This window comes from Rutilus rutilus (assembly GCF_951802725.1).
Source record: "Rutilus rutilus genome assembly, chromosome: 13".
NCBI lineage: Eukaryota > Metazoa > Chordata > Actinopteri > Cypriniformes > Leuciscidae > Rutilus > Rutilus rutilus.
The window spans coordinates 31,340,952-31,359,300 of NC_140218.1; the positions used below are offsets into that span (position 1 = coordinate 31,340,952).

At 37.7% G+C, this 18,349-nt stretch overlaps 1 protein-coding gene across 1 annotated transcript in view; it reads right to left on the bottom strand.

Moving 5' to 3' along the window:
• Positions 1-5,951: 5,951 nt before the first annotated feature.
• frmd4bb (FERM domain containing 4Bb) overlaps positions 5,952-18,349 on the bottom strand; it is a 67,008-nt gene continuing 54,610 nt past the window's right edge. Inside the window, exons 15-24 of the mRNA XM_084427476.1 lie at positions 18,110-18,243; positions 16,810-16,926; positions 16,003-16,231; positions 12,731-12,787; positions 12,335-12,476; positions 11,917-12,081; positions 11,029-11,813; positions 9,412-9,547; positions 7,806-7,910; positions 5,952-6,029 (exon numbers count right to left, since the gene is read on the bottom strand). Coding sequence (XP_084283602.1) covers positions 7,823-7,910; positions 9,412-9,547; positions 11,029-11,813; positions 11,917-12,081; positions 12,335-12,476; positions 12,731-12,787; positions 16,003-16,231; positions 16,810-16,926; positions 18,110-18,243 — 1,853 coding nt within the window. The 3' untranslated portion in view covers positions 5,952-6,029; positions 7,806-7,822. The remainder of the gene's footprint in view (positions 6,030-7,805; positions 7,911-9,411; positions 9,548-11,028; positions 11,814-11,916; positions 12,082-12,334; positions 12,477-12,730; positions 12,788-16,002; positions 16,232-16,809; positions 16,927-18,109; positions 18,244-18,349) is intronic.

The following is an 18,349-nucleotide window of genomic DNA, read 5'->3' on the forward strand; positions in this document are numbered from 1 at the left end:
GTTTGGGGTCCGTTTTATTTTTATATGAAAGAAATGAATCCTTTTATTCAGCAAATATGCATTAAATTGATGAAAAGTGACAGTAAAGACTTTATATCGTTACAAAAGATTTCTATTTCAAATACATGTTCTTTTGAACTTTCTCTTCTTCGAAGAATCCTGAAAAAAAAAAACAATGTCACGGATTCAACAAACATATTACAGCATAACTAAACATAATTTAGCACAACTGTCATCAACATTGAGAATGATAGTGTATGTTTCTTGAGCATCAGATCATCATATTAGAATGATTTCTGAAGGATCATGTGACACTGAAGACTGGGGTAATGATGCTGAAAATTCAGCTTTGATCACAGGAATAAATAAAAATATAGTAATTTTTAATTGTAATAACTCATTGTTTTTGATCACATATGTGCAAGCCTTGGTGAGCATAAAACACCATATAGTCCAGTCATTTTAAGCCAAAATGGGGGTCAACCTTGAACAAATTGCAACAGAAGCAAACTCAACTGATTTTGTATCCTCAATATGTCCTGAGTAAGGAAAAAAAGCCCAGAAGAATCCCAGTAGGGGAAAGTTTCGAAAAAGACCCAAATATAGCCTATTCATACGCCTATTCATTATTTTTCTTACGTGAATAGGGTAAAAATTTTAACCTTTAGATATCACCATGAAAATTACTGAGTTGATTACTTGCATCAAGACAAACAAAAAATGTATTACAAGTTTTTTAAAATGGTTTGTTAACATGGACAAAAGGTGCATAATCTAATTACGTATGTGCTAATTTGCATAAATACCACAACAAATCTAAACATTGGGTGAAATGTCTTGTTGAATCTTGTTGACAAATAACAGTAAAATACTTAATGAATGGTCTGAAAGGAACCCATTACGGCTACCCAATACATAGAGGCAGGAAGAAGTACTTTAAACCAGCCTTTATTAATTATTATTGCAGAGATGGGGTTTGGGGCTGGGTCCGTGGGACTGTTTCTGGGGGACGAGTCTGAGGGAAGAACAGGAGACAATGGTAAGGAGAATGCAGAAGACAAAAGGTTGGCAAAATAAAAAGTGAATCCCCAGAAACAGTCCCACGGACCCAGCCCCAAACCCCATCTCTGCAATAATAATGAAAGGATTAGTTCACCCCAAAATGAAAATTTCCTAGTAATTTACTCACCCCAATGCCATCCAAGATATCCACGTCTTTCTTTCCTCAGTGGGAGAGAAATTATGTTTTTTGAGGAAAACATTTCTGGATTTTTCTTCTATCAATGGACTTCATTGGTTACCATCGTTTTTAAGTCCAAATCAATGCAGTTTCAAAAGTCTTTGAAGTGTTTAAACGGGCTGTACGCGATCACAGCTGAAGAAGAGGTTGTTATCTAGCGAAACGATAGGTCATTTAAACATTTTTTTTTAAATAATTTGTAGACTTTTTACCTTCAATAGTTCGGATTGAGCTGATCAACAAACGGACAGGGAACGTTGAAAGGTCACGCCGGCGCCGGCAGAAGTACCGCCCCACTGTTTACAATGCGACCGTACGTAGGAGGATAGTTCAAATAGTATTGTTTGCTATTATATATATAGTAATCGTATTCAGTGAATATGAATATGAATAGTATATGAATAACATTCTGATGAATATGAATAGTAGTTCAAATAGTATTGCCGGCGCCGGCGTGACCTTTCGACGTGATGACGTAGTTCCTGTCCGTTTGTTCCTATCTTCGCTAGATAACAACCTCTTCTTCAGCTGTGATCACGTACAGCCCGTTTAAACACTTCAAAGACTTTTGAAACTGCATTGATTTGGACTTAAAAACGATGGTAACCAATAAAGTCCACTGTTAGAAGAAAAATCCAGAAATGTTTTCCTCAAAAAACATAATTTCTCTCCCACTGAGGAAAGAAAGACATGGATATCTTGGATGGCATTGGGGTGAGTAAATTATTAGGAAATTTTCATTTTGGGGTGAACTAATCCTTTAATAAAGGCTGGTTTAAAGTACTTCTTCCTGCCTCTATGTATTAATGCTCATGGGTAGCTTAACATTAAGTATTTTACTGTTATATGTCAACAAGATTCAACAAGACATTTTCACCTGGCTATACCCAGTGTTTAGATCTGTTGTGGTATTTATGCAAATTAGCACATAGGCCTATATGTAATTAGATTATGCACCGTTTGTCCATTAACAAAGAATTAACAAAAACTTGTAATACATTTCTTGTTTGTCTTGATGTAAGTAATCAACTCAGTAATTTTCATGGTGATATCTATAGGTTAAGGTTTTTACCCTATTCACGTAAGAAAAAGAAAGAATAGGCGTATGAATGGGGTATATTTGGGTCTTTTTTGAAACTTTCCCCTAATGGGATTCTTCTGGGCTTTTTTTTTTTTTCTTCCTTACTCAGGACACACTAAGGATACAAAATCAGTTGAGTTTGCTTCTGTTGCAATTTGTTCAACCTTTTTTCAATAAAATGACTGGACTATTAAGAAATCTTACCGATCTCAAACTTTTAACACACAAAACATTTATTTTGAATCATAACCGCCTCTTTCTTGGCAGTCCAGTGCATTTTCATTGCGCTGCATGTCTTATATTTTTGTGGTAAGGCTGTGATTAGTTTTAATACTCAGTGAAATGGCTGCGCTGCATGGGAAGCATTTACTGCATAATACCACAAACACAGGCCAAGTGTTCAAGAGCGAACATGGGAAAGATCTTGTTAGGGCAAGACTGTTGAACCAAAAAGACCGTTGATGAGATGATTACATTACCAGTCGTGCAGAATATGAACCTGCTACATTACAAATATATGGTCGGCATGGCAGCATACGGTATTAACAAGTGAAGTCTTGTTGGTTTTCGCTTAATCCAAGGACCATTTTCTTCTTCATTCCAGTTTAAGGATTCTTGGAAGCAACGGCCGGTTGGAAATACAGGCTCATTCAGTTTCCTCCCTGTCCTCGAGGGAGTCGCTGCATGGACAACACGAACGGCACAAAACACATTCCTAGAAGCTCTTTTGTTTATGACAGCCTGAGGACGGCATGCGTGACATCGTAATGTCTAAAGCCATAATTGATCACACACCTCAATTATTATTATTTTATTTTTTATTCACATCCTGTTGGAAAATGACAGACCAATTCAAGGAATGAATAGATAATGTTTCCAATGAAAGGTGTGCTGGGTCAAAGGTCATTGATCACATTCAAACCATAGAGTTTAAAAAAAACACCAAAAACTTTCTAAAACGTGTGCTTGTACATCACATGCTTCTAAGCCACAAATACAGACAATACAGGAAGTTACAATCTGTACATCAGATGGACACATTCAAAGCAGGAGGTGTGTGTATTCCAGCATGGCACATGGGCGTTTCCTTAAGGAACGTTTCAGGCTCAGTGCAAGTCCAGTTTGTGAGGAAGCTCGTCTCCACCACTGAGTAACAAGTCAAAAATATAATTGCGACTTTTTATCTCACAATTCGTACTCTTTTTCTCGCAATTCTGACAACTATTCTCAGAATTTTGTGGTGCGCAAACTCAAAATAGTCAAAATTGTGAGTTTATACCCTGCAATTCTGAAAAAACAAGTTGCAATTATCTTCTTTTTTTCCCCGGTGGTGTAAACAAGCCTCCATATGTTTGACCTGTGACATCTAAAAACGGCCTCATCCCACAGTAAAACAGTTCATAAATAAAAATAATACAGTAATGCACTTACAGTTGGTGTATATATGCAGGACTGCACTAGGTTGAAAATAAAAATACACAAAAGTATTTCAAAGTTTGAAAGTATTGCCACAAAACTTGTACAAAAATAATACACAAGACTAGTGGGGGAAAAATCACTTATCACTTTTTTTTTTACTATTATTTATACACTATTGTATTCATGTTTTGAAGTGGCTTGTGTGTGTGTATATATATATATATATATATATATATATATATAGTTTTGTGCTTTATTTTTTTATTATTATTATTACGTATTACTTCATCGGTTTAATTTATTTTTATTTCTGTTTTAGTTATTTATTTCCAATTTTAGTGCTCTAACTTAAACTTATTTTAGTTAGTTGCCTAGGCAACATTGCAAATTTTAGTTTAGTTTTTCCATCTAATTAAATTAAATTTTTATTTCAGTTCATTACAACCTTACAGCTAATTTAACACATTTTCGAAAGGAAGAAGAACTAATATAAGTGCTTTAAGCACACGCTTCACATTTCCTCTGTAATGTTTGCCTAAATGTCCATTGTAAGTGCATTATTGTACTGCATTTAACTCTTTCCCCGCCATTGACAGAATGTTTGAGAAGGGTATCGCTGCAGCCTGGAGATCTGCTAAACGGGGTGTGGCTTCCTCCTATTGACAGACAGACAGTCAGACATGACACGCATGTGTGATCCCCCCTCCCCCCTCTCAAACGTTCCCATGCGTAAAAATAACTTTTTATTTTAGATCGACTAGAAACTGCTTAATTTAAAGAAATATGTATGTTAATGACAATTAGCTGAAGCCAGAGCCAATAGCGCAAGTCTTTGTTTGGGGAGACCCCGCCCACTTTTGAGGCTCTGCCCACTTTTGGAGTTCACGCCCCATTTTGGTCTGCAGCTGTATTTAGTTGGAATTTTCTGGCTTTCTGTGTTTTCACTGTTATATGGTAGAGGGCGCTATTACGCATCTTCTGAAAGAATACTGAATCTCCTGATCAAAACAGGCGAAAAAGCAGAAACAAGCGTTAGCGTATGTAAAATAGCGCGATTATCAACATTAAACAGCATATAAATCAAAACTGCCCAATGTTACTGAATGAAAGGACTTCTATAGGACTGTGAAGCTTTGATGGACTCGATCTCCTCCATCTAGATTTTCTCAGCTTATTGCTCAAAATGTTGCCTTTTTTATGAAACCTACCCACATTCAGATGTTGATTAAAAAAAGAAGCTAGTTGTTGTTTAAAAGCAGAGGCTCTGTTCTTTCATTTGATATATTGCATGGTCAGATATTCATAGAACAACATATTCTGGGGGGTCATGAAACTTTTGTGAAAATGCTTAAAAAAACGCCGGCGGTGGCTGGCAACTCTTTTTTTTTTTTTTTTTTTTTTACCGCTGGCGAGGAAAGAGTTAAGTTTGTTCACACACAGTACTGAGGAACGAGCGAATGATTCTGTGTGGTGATCGACAGCATGCTTCACATGAGCTTGTGTTAGACCAGAACATTCCTTTAAGAGCATTGACAACATTCTTACAGAGTTCTGTGGTAAAAACAGAAAACATTTATTTATTTATTTTATCTTAAAGCGGAAAAACCAAAGTCTCGGTTTTCCAGGGTCTTGTGTCGGCAGTCTCGCCAAGTTCACTTCAATCAAGTGCTGTTCTAACAGAATTTGTGCAGGACAAAATATATACAGTATCAACGACTCGCTGGTCTCACATATTAAGCACTTCTACAAGCATGGACAACTCAATAAATTAAAAATGAAAAGCAATTTAAAAACAGCCACTCATTCATAATAATATTTACATTATTTTGTCGCATTGTTTTGAAGTTCAAATCTATCAACCGTTCTGTGTATGCCAACGTAAAAAAAAAAAAAAGGTCATGTGATATGGCTAGTTTCTTCACCTTCTTGGAACCTCCACTATGAAATGGCATTCACTATATGTGTGCACTTCTCGTTTGGTTGGCTTGATTCTCTCTGTGCTCGCCGCAGTACTAACTCAAATAAACACGGATGCTCTGACAGTTTTGGGCTTTTTATGAGTCATTAGTTCAGCTAGACGTCCACTAGCATGACCGCAGCGCTTCTCCTGTCACTCTGGAACTGAAAGACATCTCATTCCAAGGCACGAGAGAATTAGGTCCATGTTGTCCACATCTGTCGGTAAGGTGCTTCTGTTTCCTTTCTACTTCCTGTTGTGCCAATATGTCTTTTGGTCCACCAGACGTTGGGAAATACAGCAGTCGTGTTGCTGCGGCATCAGCGTGTGCTCTGTGTGATGAGATTGACATGTGAAATGAGCTAATCCAATAGCCAATCAGTGAATTCCGTTCAAAGACATTTCATTAGTGGATAGTTTCTGGTCCTAATATAAATTTAACGCATTATTAAAGAGAAGTAACAGTAGTTTTCAGGTAGAGGCATTGAATAAAGTGATCACTGTATAGTCTGCACTGTGTAAATTAAACATAGATTAATCCTTATTAAACTTACAAAAGTTATTCAGTCAAGAGCCTGATTTTGATTAACATTAAAAACACAGACAGCAGCAGAAATTTTAGGCTCATGTCACTTTAAGAGCGAATGCATGGATCCAATACACTGATACTGGTACACATCTTCCTCTACTGTTTACATCCACTTAAGCCATAACCGACTATTTTTACTAGGATTCTTGCTGAGATGGGCAGTTTTTACTTTTTTTTGTGTGAATAATGTCTATTCAAGCGCTAGAATACTAGCCTGGTTAAAACCAGACCATTCTCAGTAGTAACTGAGTTATGGTCTGGCAAAGCTTCATTAATAACTCATTTCCAACGGACGTCGCTCAAATGCCTCTGGGCGCAATTGGATAGACCTAAAACCAATCAGAGCGATCGTCATCGTGTAAAGCCATATGCTGCGTCCCAGTTACACTACGCCATAAAAGTATGTACTCTTTTTGTGAAGAAAAGGTATTTACTTTTGAATGTAGCAAGAAAGTAGGCAAGCTTTGGGACATACTACTTTATCATCCTTATTGGACGGATCTGTCGCGTGCATCCTGTCACGTAAAATGCCCTGTCAATCATCTTGTCACAGTTAAAATCCTCTATTAAATCTAATTTAATTTCCTACCGTTTCGGAGAGAAATGTAGTAGCACGTTCATCTGCCAGTGGGTCTTTCATGGAGACTGTCTTCATGTGTTTGCAATTTGAATATAATAATGCGTTGGTTCGCTTCACCAACGGACGTCGCTCAAATGCCTCTGGGCGCAATTGGATAGACCTAAAACCAATCAGAGCGATCGTCATCGTGTAAAGCCCGCCCCAACGTTTCTGATTGGTGCCGTGATTCCGACAGATTAGAAATGGGCTTGAATGAGCTCTTTGCCAGACTACTTGCAGAGCAAATCTAAATTTGCCGGAAGTTGTCTGGGTTTTCCCAGGCTACTAGAATACATGAAAAGAGCTCAATTCAGTAATTGCGAGCTGTCTGAGACGCGGCCCTCTGGGTCCATGCTTTGGATGTTTGCGCAAAGAAAACGAATTGAATTGAGCTCCATTTTGCGTCTTCTTGCACTTGAATATTTAAATTGGCAAGGCTCAAACTTTCGTGACGATGCAGCACTGGCCCGTCTACTGTCCCGAGTGTCATTCACGCTCATGTTCACACAACATTGCATTGTTAGAATTCATACATATGTCACCAGCCAACTGACGACTGATTCCATTTCACATACTTGCCAATGCAGATTTTTACTCGCATTTGGTGCTTAACGAGATGTTTGTTTTAGGCCCTAAGTGCAACGTTATTACATCGCTCAACGAGACAGCGGCAGTATTTTTCCGCCTTCTGATCCGTTCGAGACCATCAAGTTTTTAGGGCCGGATCTTTTTGGTGCTGAACCCCCTTTTCTGCAGAGGAAATGTGCAGAACGGTTTGAGAACGGACACAGGCCGGGAACGCACACCAGAACCGTGTCGGTGGAAAAGGGTTAACAGAGTCAGTCTCTAATTGTAGAAAGTAAAATCACAGGAATGAAAGATGACAGTTTGACGTCTGACCTGTCCTCATGTGCTCTTTAATGGTCTGTGTCGGAACAGCTGGCCATGGCACCGAACACCTCTGCCGGCTCTGGTGTGTGAGAGGTGGCACTTTCTGCTGGGAACCTGCCATAAGAGACACAAGAAGAAAGCAAACATTAAAACTCGTCAACGTCAACCGTTCATGCCTTGAAGTGGAGGTTGTCATAATAATCCAGATACAGATCAAAAAGTTCCATGTATAGACACCAAAAAGCCTGAGGACATAGTTTATTTGACTGATGCAATCACACAAAATAAATGTGGCTGATGCAATCACAAAAAAAGAAAAAAGAAAAATACCATTGTAAAAGGGATTAATATGCCAGTAAAAGTATGGACAAAAGATTGAACTATCTGACAGTGGTAAACATAAATGGCATATGGAATTTTTTAAAGTCTAAACAAGCACTGTAGTTTGGTCTGATTTTCTTTTCATCTTAAAAATCTGCCACTGATGCTTGAGGCTGCTAGCTGTTTTTACAATGTTTCAGTGTTTTATTTTGCTTGTACAAAACCCAGCAACAAAATAACAAAACCAAATATATTTACAATGCACACTTTTTATTAAAATGTTAAACTCTTTGTTTTTATTATTAGTTTTGTTTGCATTTTTAGTTTGATCTCTTTTTGCTTTTATTATTTGCTCTGTTTAATAACGTTTTCTTCATTTTGTTTGCATTGTTTGTTTGATCTCTTACTGTTTTTATTATTGTTTGATCTCTCCCTCTTTTGATCTCTGTTTGTTTTGATCTCTTTGGGGGTGTTTTTTGTGCATTATTTGTGAAATCTTTTCATTTTTTTATTTGTTTTATCTTAGGTGTGGTTCTAGCATGTTTATAAAACATTGTAATGCAGCAAATCCTAACTGCAACCAAGGTGCTACACTGGCAAGTGTTTTGAAAATGTTTTTGCACTTGTTGGGTGGTTGCTAAATGTGGTCACGTTTCCCAAAAGGGACTGCAACCGAATATCATTGTATTAGGATATTTTCCGAATGCACAAAAAAGACTTCACTATGATCTAACGCTGATACTATATTGACCATAGTCAAGGTAGAAGCCGTATTTGACAGGACGAAGTGAAAATGCTTATTTCCATGAATGTTCGGGGGACAAAAAAACAACACACTGTAAACATTAGTCATTACCTGGGACCGTAAGACATTATGACATATTAACGGTCTCAAATTCTAATTTTAATTTGACTAATTCAATTTGGCATCCACTGTGATTGACTGTAGTCACATGCAACAGAACACCAGTCAAAAGTCACAGTAAGGCAGAGGTGTCCAATCCTGGTCTGGGATGACAACTGTCCTGCACAGTTTAATTAATTAATTAATTTAATAAATTAATTAGTTTCATTAATTAAACACACCTGACCCAGCTATTCAAGTTCCCAGAATTACTAGAAACTTCCAAGCAGCTAAACAATACATCCCAGCATCCATAAACATGTATGCATATCAACCCTCAATGGCCTTCTTCATGACCATTATAAATACAACTAAATAGCTGTTTTGTGGGGCTTGTCTAAAGTAGCCGAACAAAGGTTTGTCTTTAAAATAACTAATTTTCTATCTCACCTGTTGTGTGTTGGGCTGCGACTGTATGAAGGACTGTAAGCCCCAGCGCTCAAGGGAACATCTGGCAATTCCCCATCAGTCAGGCCCACTGCTAAATGATTCTGCCAGTTTCCCCCTCCACTGGCAGTAGATGACACTAGTGAGGAAGAAAAGTGTGATATGTTACGTAACGTTAAACCTTAACCTTAAATTTAGAAACCCATGCAAAAGATTTAAAAAAATGCAACGTGTGTGGTTACTAGGGTGTTTTAGTTGTTTGCTTACTGGCCCAAGTCAAAGTTTACACCAAGTCTTTACAATATTCTGGTCTCCAGATCTAGGGCCGGTTGCATAAACTGCTTAGAGTAGTTTTAAAAGTTAGTCATCTATATATTTTTTTCAAGGCTGGTCATAATTTTTCTAAGTCAGTTACATAAAAAGTTAGACCAGTCTAATTTGATTTGGAAAAGTTGGACGGATTAACTGCAAGTAGGTCAAACTAGTCTAATATAGTGGCTAAGTTTATGCAACTGGCCCCTGACTTGATTCCCTCATTCAATACAAATCTACAGGACTTTCTGCCCATTTTATCACCCACCTGATGAACATTGTAAGTTCAATCATTTATAAAACGACTAGCACATATTTTCTCAAAAAGCCGCATGATGAGGTATCATTCATGTCCATCAGAGAATGGGTGCAGGGCAAGTTAAGTGCCAAAGTTTATTAGATTAGATTATTAGATTCGCTCTGGCAGTCAACAACAATCTATATCTTATTTCTTGAAAAAAAAAAATATATATATATATATATATATATTCTTATAGTCCTTTTAAATTTGTTGCCTCCTTTGGAAGTAATAATTTCTGTTAAACCAGAACAGGTCTGCCAAAAAATGGGAGACAACTGGGCCTTTTGTCCCAGGTGCGGGCAGAGGATCCAGAACCCTCTGGGCCCTACAAATGCTTACTGCCAGAACCTGGCATTTTGCTGCCCATAAGATTCATTTTGTCCATAGTCTACATCGGGGATTCCTAAACTGGCCTTTGAGGTCCACTATCCTGCAACGTTTTCCTCCAAGCATGATCAAATACACTTGAACAAGCTAATCAAGGTCTTCAAGATTACTAGAAAGTTAGAAGCAGGTGAGTTTGATCAAGGTTGGAGCTAAACTCTGGCCCCCGAGATCCACTTTCCTGCATGGTTTAGCTTCAACCTTGATCAAACTCACCTGAACAAGCTAATCAAGGTCTAAAAGATTACTAGAAAGTTAGGCCCTGTCCTAAATGGCACACTTGATATACACTTGCGGTATTGTGGACTTATAATGGCTGCTGTGCGCGCGTGTCCGTTAAATCCACAAGACCGTAGGGTTTCCCATTTGTCATTTTAGGTTTCAGAAGGGTGCTCACGAGTGCCCCATTTGCCGCTGATATACGCCCTTGATGCGCGCTTTTGCTGAGATTGCAGAAGTAGTGGAGTAAAGTAGGGACAAGTGAATGAGGGCATAGGGGGTGATTTTGAACACAGCCAGGGCCTTAGAGGCAGGTGAGTTTGATCAAGGTTAGAGCTAAACTCTGGCCTTCACTTGTTGAAAACCCCTAGTCTACATTGTGTTGTTTGAGGAACTGTACTTACCTGAGGAGAACGAGTTGGTTCGGCTGGAGTGGCTGAACGGTGCGGGCAGAGTCTGGTAGCCTAGGCTGTGCTGGGAACCTCTGTCATATTTGTAGGTGTACACCAGCTGATAGGGACCTGGGTCCTTGTGCCCAGCGCTGCGATTGTACCATCCCTTCAAATGCTCTGCCACCAAAGCCTTGTACATGTTCTTCGTCAACACCTCATTCAAGGGTCCCTGCCTTCCTCTAGGGGGTCTAACAGTTGCGTATGGATTCTGTGACAAATTATCCGATCCCTCTATTCCATAATGCCTGTTGCGACCACGGCCCTGGTAACCATGTGCTGGGTAAGTGGGGTTGATGTTATAGTGACCCTCGAGTTCGCTCTCGTAAACGTAAGCTCCGTTAGAACAAGGCTCATATTCGAAGCCGGGATATCCAGTCACGTAGTAGGCAGTCGGTCCGTAGTGATTCTGCTGGTGGCCATAACAGCTGGAGTTCTGAGGGACCAAGTTGGGCATGCTGCCTGTATTTCCGTAGATCTCCACTTTGCGGTGGAGCCGGTAGTCGTGGGATTGTGAGTCCAGTGTGCGGTAGGGAGGAGTGGCCGAGCAGGGGAGGCAGTAGTCCATGCTGGACATGCTGGTATAGGACGAGCAGTCATCCAACACCTCAGTGCTGTTGCTTCGCCGTGAAGGAGACAGCGGGAACACCGACTTGTTTGCGCAGTGAGAGTGGAGAAGTTGTGACTGAGACTCCAAACTACCGCTGCGGTGTCGGAAACCACGGATGTGAGCTTCCGACCTACAGGACGCAGATAAACCATAAAAACAACAAGACCAACAAGATTTGTACAATTTACAAAGAAATTGTAAGTAGTGGTTGCTGCTGAACCAAGTGAACTTGCCTGAGTTGGCTGCTGCTGTAGGCGTTACGGGGCATGACGGGGGTTTGCGGTAAGCTGCGGGGGTTCTTCAGCATTCTGGGTAAAGTTTTACACGGACTGCTTTGGGCAGAGAACACCTCTCGGGGGGTGTAATAATGTCCTGGCCCTTGGACCTCATGATCCAATCTGAATTCAAACAGACAGAGGAATACAACTGATGAAAGAGAACATGTCTGGGTAATCTAAAAAGAAGTAATGTTTTTGCATAAGGACAATGAAACATAATTTTTATGACATTTATGTCACACAAAACTACTGAATGGGCTAGGAGACTTGGAACTTAGTATGGGAGTTATAAATACTTAAGTATGGTGCTTTTATGTCTTTTTTGGAGCAATACATTTCTTGAGGGATCATTAGGTAGAGTGAGTATTCACACCTGTTAAGAGGTCTGTCGTGGTGTGTGTCGCTGGCTGAGGATCGTCTCTCGGGGTCGTACTCCAGGCCGGACGATGACAGAGGAGGACTGAGACACGGGGAACACTGGACGGAGCGAGATCGCGGCCTCTGGCTGTCATCTTCTGAAGACACAAACATGGCTTTTGACTGCTGTGCTTTTATGCTTTTGGTTGCATCCGGTTCGAATAATATTATGTAAATTCATTGTTGGTTTTGCATGATAAATGATCTATTATGAGTGTTAATGTGCATGACTCAGTGTATACAGTAGGGAACAATGCTGAGGAAGAACCACTGGCAGTGAGCTAGTGAGTTATATCTTAATTACAGTACATAATCAGAGAGCTGACAGTGGTTTCATAATTGATGTCATTACCGTCATCTAGAGGAAGACTATCACACAGGGAGCTGCACTCAGACTGAGCCAGTTCATCTATGGAAGAAAGAGAAATTATGGTATGTTAACGAAACACTACATGTAGTTCATTTAAATAAATGTTTGGTTGACCCTGATTTAATTCATGACATGGCTAATCAATATTATATTGCATATATTGTTATTTGATTAATTGTTAATTAAGCCCAATTTCCTAAAATGAATCACATTAAATCACAGCCTAATAAACATATATGTTATATATTAAATATGATTGCATGAGCTACATTCGTAGTCACTGTAAAATTGCAGTGGCACTTTGTTTTATAGTCTCTTGCGTCTTTTTTGCTTTATTTCTGTTCATGTGTATCTTTTGGAGTCTCTTGTTTTAATGGCTTCCTTCAGCATTTGGTCAGTCCACAAGCCACTTCAGCTTGTTTTATACGGCAGGACAGGTCAACAAATCTTTACCATGAATGAAGTACAGCATAGTTTTAAAAAGAGCACTTATTACGGAAATAATGTATTTTAAAAGAATAAATTAAAGTGTGAACTGAATGTTTTTGGACACTTAATTGCATGTTCATTTCAATTTGATTTAAAATGTAAGTTACACGTTATATGTTATTTGTAACACTATTTTACAGTGTCATTGTTACACGTTACTATGTAGTTACTAGAGTTACTATAAATTGTGCATAATTACATGCAACTAAACCAAACCTTAAATAAATACTGTAAATACTTAAATGTATAATTACAGTGTAACAAAGACACCTTAAAATAAAGTGTAACCCATTATTTTAAGGTGCCCTTGTTACAGTGTAATTATACATATAATTACATGAAATAACTACATGTACTACTATAGGGTAAGGATTAGGGTTTGGTTTAGGGTTAGCTGCATGTAATTATGCATAATTTATAGTTATTACTTTAACTGTAAGTAGATCTTCATATGTAATTTCATAATTACTTCTATTGTGTTTGAAATATTGTTAAAGTAGACTGCCAAATGCACTGATAAGCATTTATGGTAAAATAAAATATAACTATTTCAATTGAAACTCATATGTCATGCACTTACTGTAAATATATTTGTAATTACACATTACAAGTTGCAATTTAGTTTATTTAAAATATATTAACTTTAAATGTAAGTTATGCTATAAACTAAGTATATTTCTTTAAAGCACACAAATAAATGATTAAAACAATAATTTACAATGCACTTCAAACTAAAATGTTCATTTTGACATTAAAGTGCACATTTAAAAGCGTACTTAAAGGGATACTTCACCCAAAAATGAAAATTAGCCCATGATTTACTCACCCTCAAGCCATCCTAGGTGTATATGGCATTCTTCTTTTCAGACGAATACAATCTGAGTTATATAAAAAAAAAATGTCCTGGCTCTTCCAAGCTTTATAATGGCAGTGAATGGCTGTCCATCAAAGTGCATCCATCCATGATTAAAGTGCTCCACACGGCTCTGTGGGTTAATAAAGGTCTTCTGAAGTGAAGCGATGCATTCGTGTAAGAAAAATATCCATATTTTAAAACTTTATCGACTAAAATAACTAGCTTCCAGCTGACAGACAAACACATCGATTTACGGCGAAAGAGTAACCCATGAACTTGATGCACAACGCTTTGACGAACGCGAAAGCTTAGAGGAAAGAGCAAAACAAAACACCGCTCACGAATTAGAAGTCTAAAACTAGAATTTTAAATAGAAATGTGGGAGGAGCTTGAGTTTGTTGCCCAGCCCTGTTTGTTTGAACCGCGAGAGGCGTCAAAGCTTACGCTATTCCTACATCCTATGTCATACATCGTCAAGTGTTACTCTTTTGCCGTAAGTCGACTTGCGTACGGCCATTTACCGGAAGCTAGTTATTTTAGTCGATAAGTTTTTAAATAGAAACTGTTCTTACACAAACGCATCGCTTCACTTCAGAAGGCATTTATTAACCCCCAGAGCCGTGTGGAGCACTTTTATCATGGATGGATGCACTTTGATGGACTTCAAAACATAAACAGCCATTCACTCCCATTAAAAAGCTTGGAAGAGCTAGGACATTTTTTAATATAACTCCAATTGTGTTCGTCTGAAAGAAGAATGTCATATACACCTAGGATGGCTTCAGGGTGAGTAAAGCATGGCCTAATTTTCATTTTTGGGTGAACTATCCCTTTAAGAGTATTAAGAACAGTGTTGGGGAAGTTACTTTTAAAAGTTACTTTAAATTTTGTTACAATATTGAATTACTCCACAAAAAAGTAACTAATTGCGTTATTTCGTTGCTATTTATGGAAAGTAATGCGTTACTTTTTCTCACCTGGGCTGGGCTTGCTTGTTTATTAAAAATAAAAATGAAAAACCGCACTCTCAAAGTATACTTTCATAGATTTATTGTTACCATGTCCACACAGACGCGATGGCTTAGGCCGAAAGTGTGGACATGGTAACAATAAATCTATGAAAGTATACTTTGAGAGTGCGGTTTTTCATTTTTATTTTTGATAACTTCTTTATTACTCGCACCCATAAACGATTTGGGAGTTGAGCGCGCTTGCTCTCAATACTTGCTTGTTTATTAACAACAACAACAAAAGTTCTATTTTTGCCAAATGTAAAGGCCCTTTCACACCAGAAGTGAGATGAATAGGCCTCAGGCTGAAGGAAATGCAGATTCAAGCAGCTCAAACAAACCTTTTAGCAGTGCTGCCAATCTGGATCGCAGAAGAATAGGACGCAGGAAAAAGTTCAACACTCTTACTCCAGCAATAAAAACAAAAACTAAACACAAATGTGATGTTTATCTAAAGTATTATTTTGCTTATTAGTATGGTTGAATTGGATCATCAAAGGTCAGCAGCAAATACACCGTTTAATAAAGTGAGATTAAATGCATAGAGTGTATTTGTATTATATAACCCCCAACACTGGTTAAGAAGAAGTCCTGAGAGTGTGCTCTCTTTAAGTATGCTTAAGTGGCCTTTTATATTTTAATATTATCTGCAAGTACAGTTACTTAAAAATATACTTTTAATATCTGAATACACTACAAGTGCAAAAAAAATTAAGCACGCTTCTTTTTGGCAAATGATAAAGTGTTGAAAGCACTCTCAAATAAATATATGACATTAATGATATGACTAAAGATCAGGTCTAAAGATTTTTAAGGAATGTGAGATTTTTTTTTAAAAAGTCTAGTTGTTTTTAAGCATGGCGGGATGAGCCACTTCAGTGGACATCTGTCTTACATACCGGCTATGATCATAGAAGCTCTCTGTGTGGGTTTCTGTCCTTTCTTCAGTCTGTACTGGTTCATTTCATCTTCAATCTCCTGCAGTTTTTGCATGGCGTCCAGACAGTTCCTCCTCCTTTTTTTCCTCACTAATTTAGAGATGTCAGGATCGGCAGCGAGCTTCTTGGCCGCTTCCACGATTTTCTGCTGCAGGGCAAAGCGGCTCTCCAAATTTCTGAGGTATGGATCCTGGATAGAAGGATTGTCAATCAAAAGAAAACTGAGATGTAGTTTAATTTGCATTCATAAATCTGTCCAAAAATGTAAATACGCCTGTCAGTGCGAGTGAGATGAGTCATCAATATTTGTAGTCTGTTTTCCCAAAATGCAAATGAATGTTTGTTTTGAGAACTTTTACAAGTATACTAGCATGTAGATAGCCTCAATGCTAATACAAGCCATGACATTTCACATTTCATGATCTCTTAGGCCACAATCTAAAACAAACACATCCTGGGTTTGTTCCCGATCAGAACCTGTGGTTGAAACCACCAATCAATAAACTGAATTCTTTGTCCAAAACAAGTGTCTGTTTTCCAAGATTGAGCTCCAATACAAGGCCACATGCTGGAGTTATTTGGCAGCTAATATCTTACAGGTTATAATGGACAAATGCTTTAAGTTCAGTCATTTCAGATGAATTGGCATGTTGGCATTTGGCCAGTTTAGGACAGCCTCAGAGCAATAGAGCCAAACCCCCCAGTGTCTAATATTTTATTCAATCCTCTACTTGGCAACATTGTTGTGTGGCAATGTTTCACACTAACCTCATTATATGGGAAAAGGTCATCCAATTTGAAAGCCGTCCCGACTCTCCTCCGAACATGAGGAGGGGTTTCGCCTTTGATGATGGGATACTCTTTTGGAAGTTTGCCAGTGAGTTGCTGAAAAAAAACAGATCAAACATACTGTAAACAGCCAAAAGTTACAAAGAACATGTGTGGGTCATTTTTCACCCCAACATTTTTATATAATACAATCATATTTTAAGTCAATGGAACCAATTTTAGAACCAAAAATTTTCCCTCACATTACAGCAATGCCCAAAAATCTCATTCTCATTACTGTAATGTGTCCAGGTGCTTTGAATCTAGTTGGGCTGAATCAACCTTGGGTTGGTAACATAAAAAAAAAAAACAAATAAAAAAAACCAGTAATATTGTAAAATATTATTACAATTTAAAATAGATGTTTTCTGTTGTAATATATTGTAAAGTGTAATTTATTCCTGTGATCAAAGCTGAACTTTCAGCATCATTACTCCAGTCTTCAGTGTCACATGATCCTTCAGAAATCAGTCTAATATGATGATCTGATGCTTATGAAACATTTATGATTGTTATGAATGTTGAAAACAGTTGTGCTGATGAATATTTTTGTGGAAATTGTGATTCATTTTTCAGGATTCTTTAATGAATAGAAGGTTCAAAATAACAGCATTAATTTGAAATGGAAATATTTCTGTACTGTCACTTCTGATCTATTTAATGCATCCTTGCTGGATAAAAGTATAAATTTCTTACAAAAAAAGTTTGAACGGTATTTATATAATTTTGGGGTGAAATATTAACCAAACATTTTGACAGACTCTGAATATCATCAAAATGAATGATTTTCTCTAAAATAATACATTAGGGATAATATATAGTCAGCCAGTCACACTAAAAAAAAGGCGGTCATGATACAAACATATAGAATGAAGTATTGTCATTTGTAAAAATGAATCATTGTTTCATTGGTGAAAAACAAAATATACAAACAAACTGGTCAAATTTTGTCTAAAATGTAAGCTACTAAATATTAACTTCTTGTTTATTGAACTGTTGTGCAAATGCAGTATAGCCAGTGTTGGGGGTAATGCACAAGTAATCAGATTACTTTTTCAAGTAACTAGTAAAGTAACGCATTACTTTTAAATTTACTACAATACCTGAGTTACTTTTTCAAATAAGTAACGCCAACACTGAATATATAGTATACGGACTATTTATTTATTTATTAGACTGGATGTTTTTCAGTGTGATTGCAACAGTCAAAAAGGAAAAAAACACAGTTGTTTGCTCTTACAGCCTCTCGCAGGCAAATTTCCTTCAGCTCCGTCAGTTTTTGGCTAAGTATATCCTGGATCTCTCTCTCTTTCTTTCTCAACTCGGCGAGCTTCTCTTTTTTCTGGTCGTCGTTCATTTCTGAGTCAGCCGAACCTGTGAAATAATGCATAAAATAATGAACACGTTCATAATGACAGGTAATAAAAGAAATATCACGTTCAGACTGTTTAAAGCACATGACCTTCAATGGCATTTCACT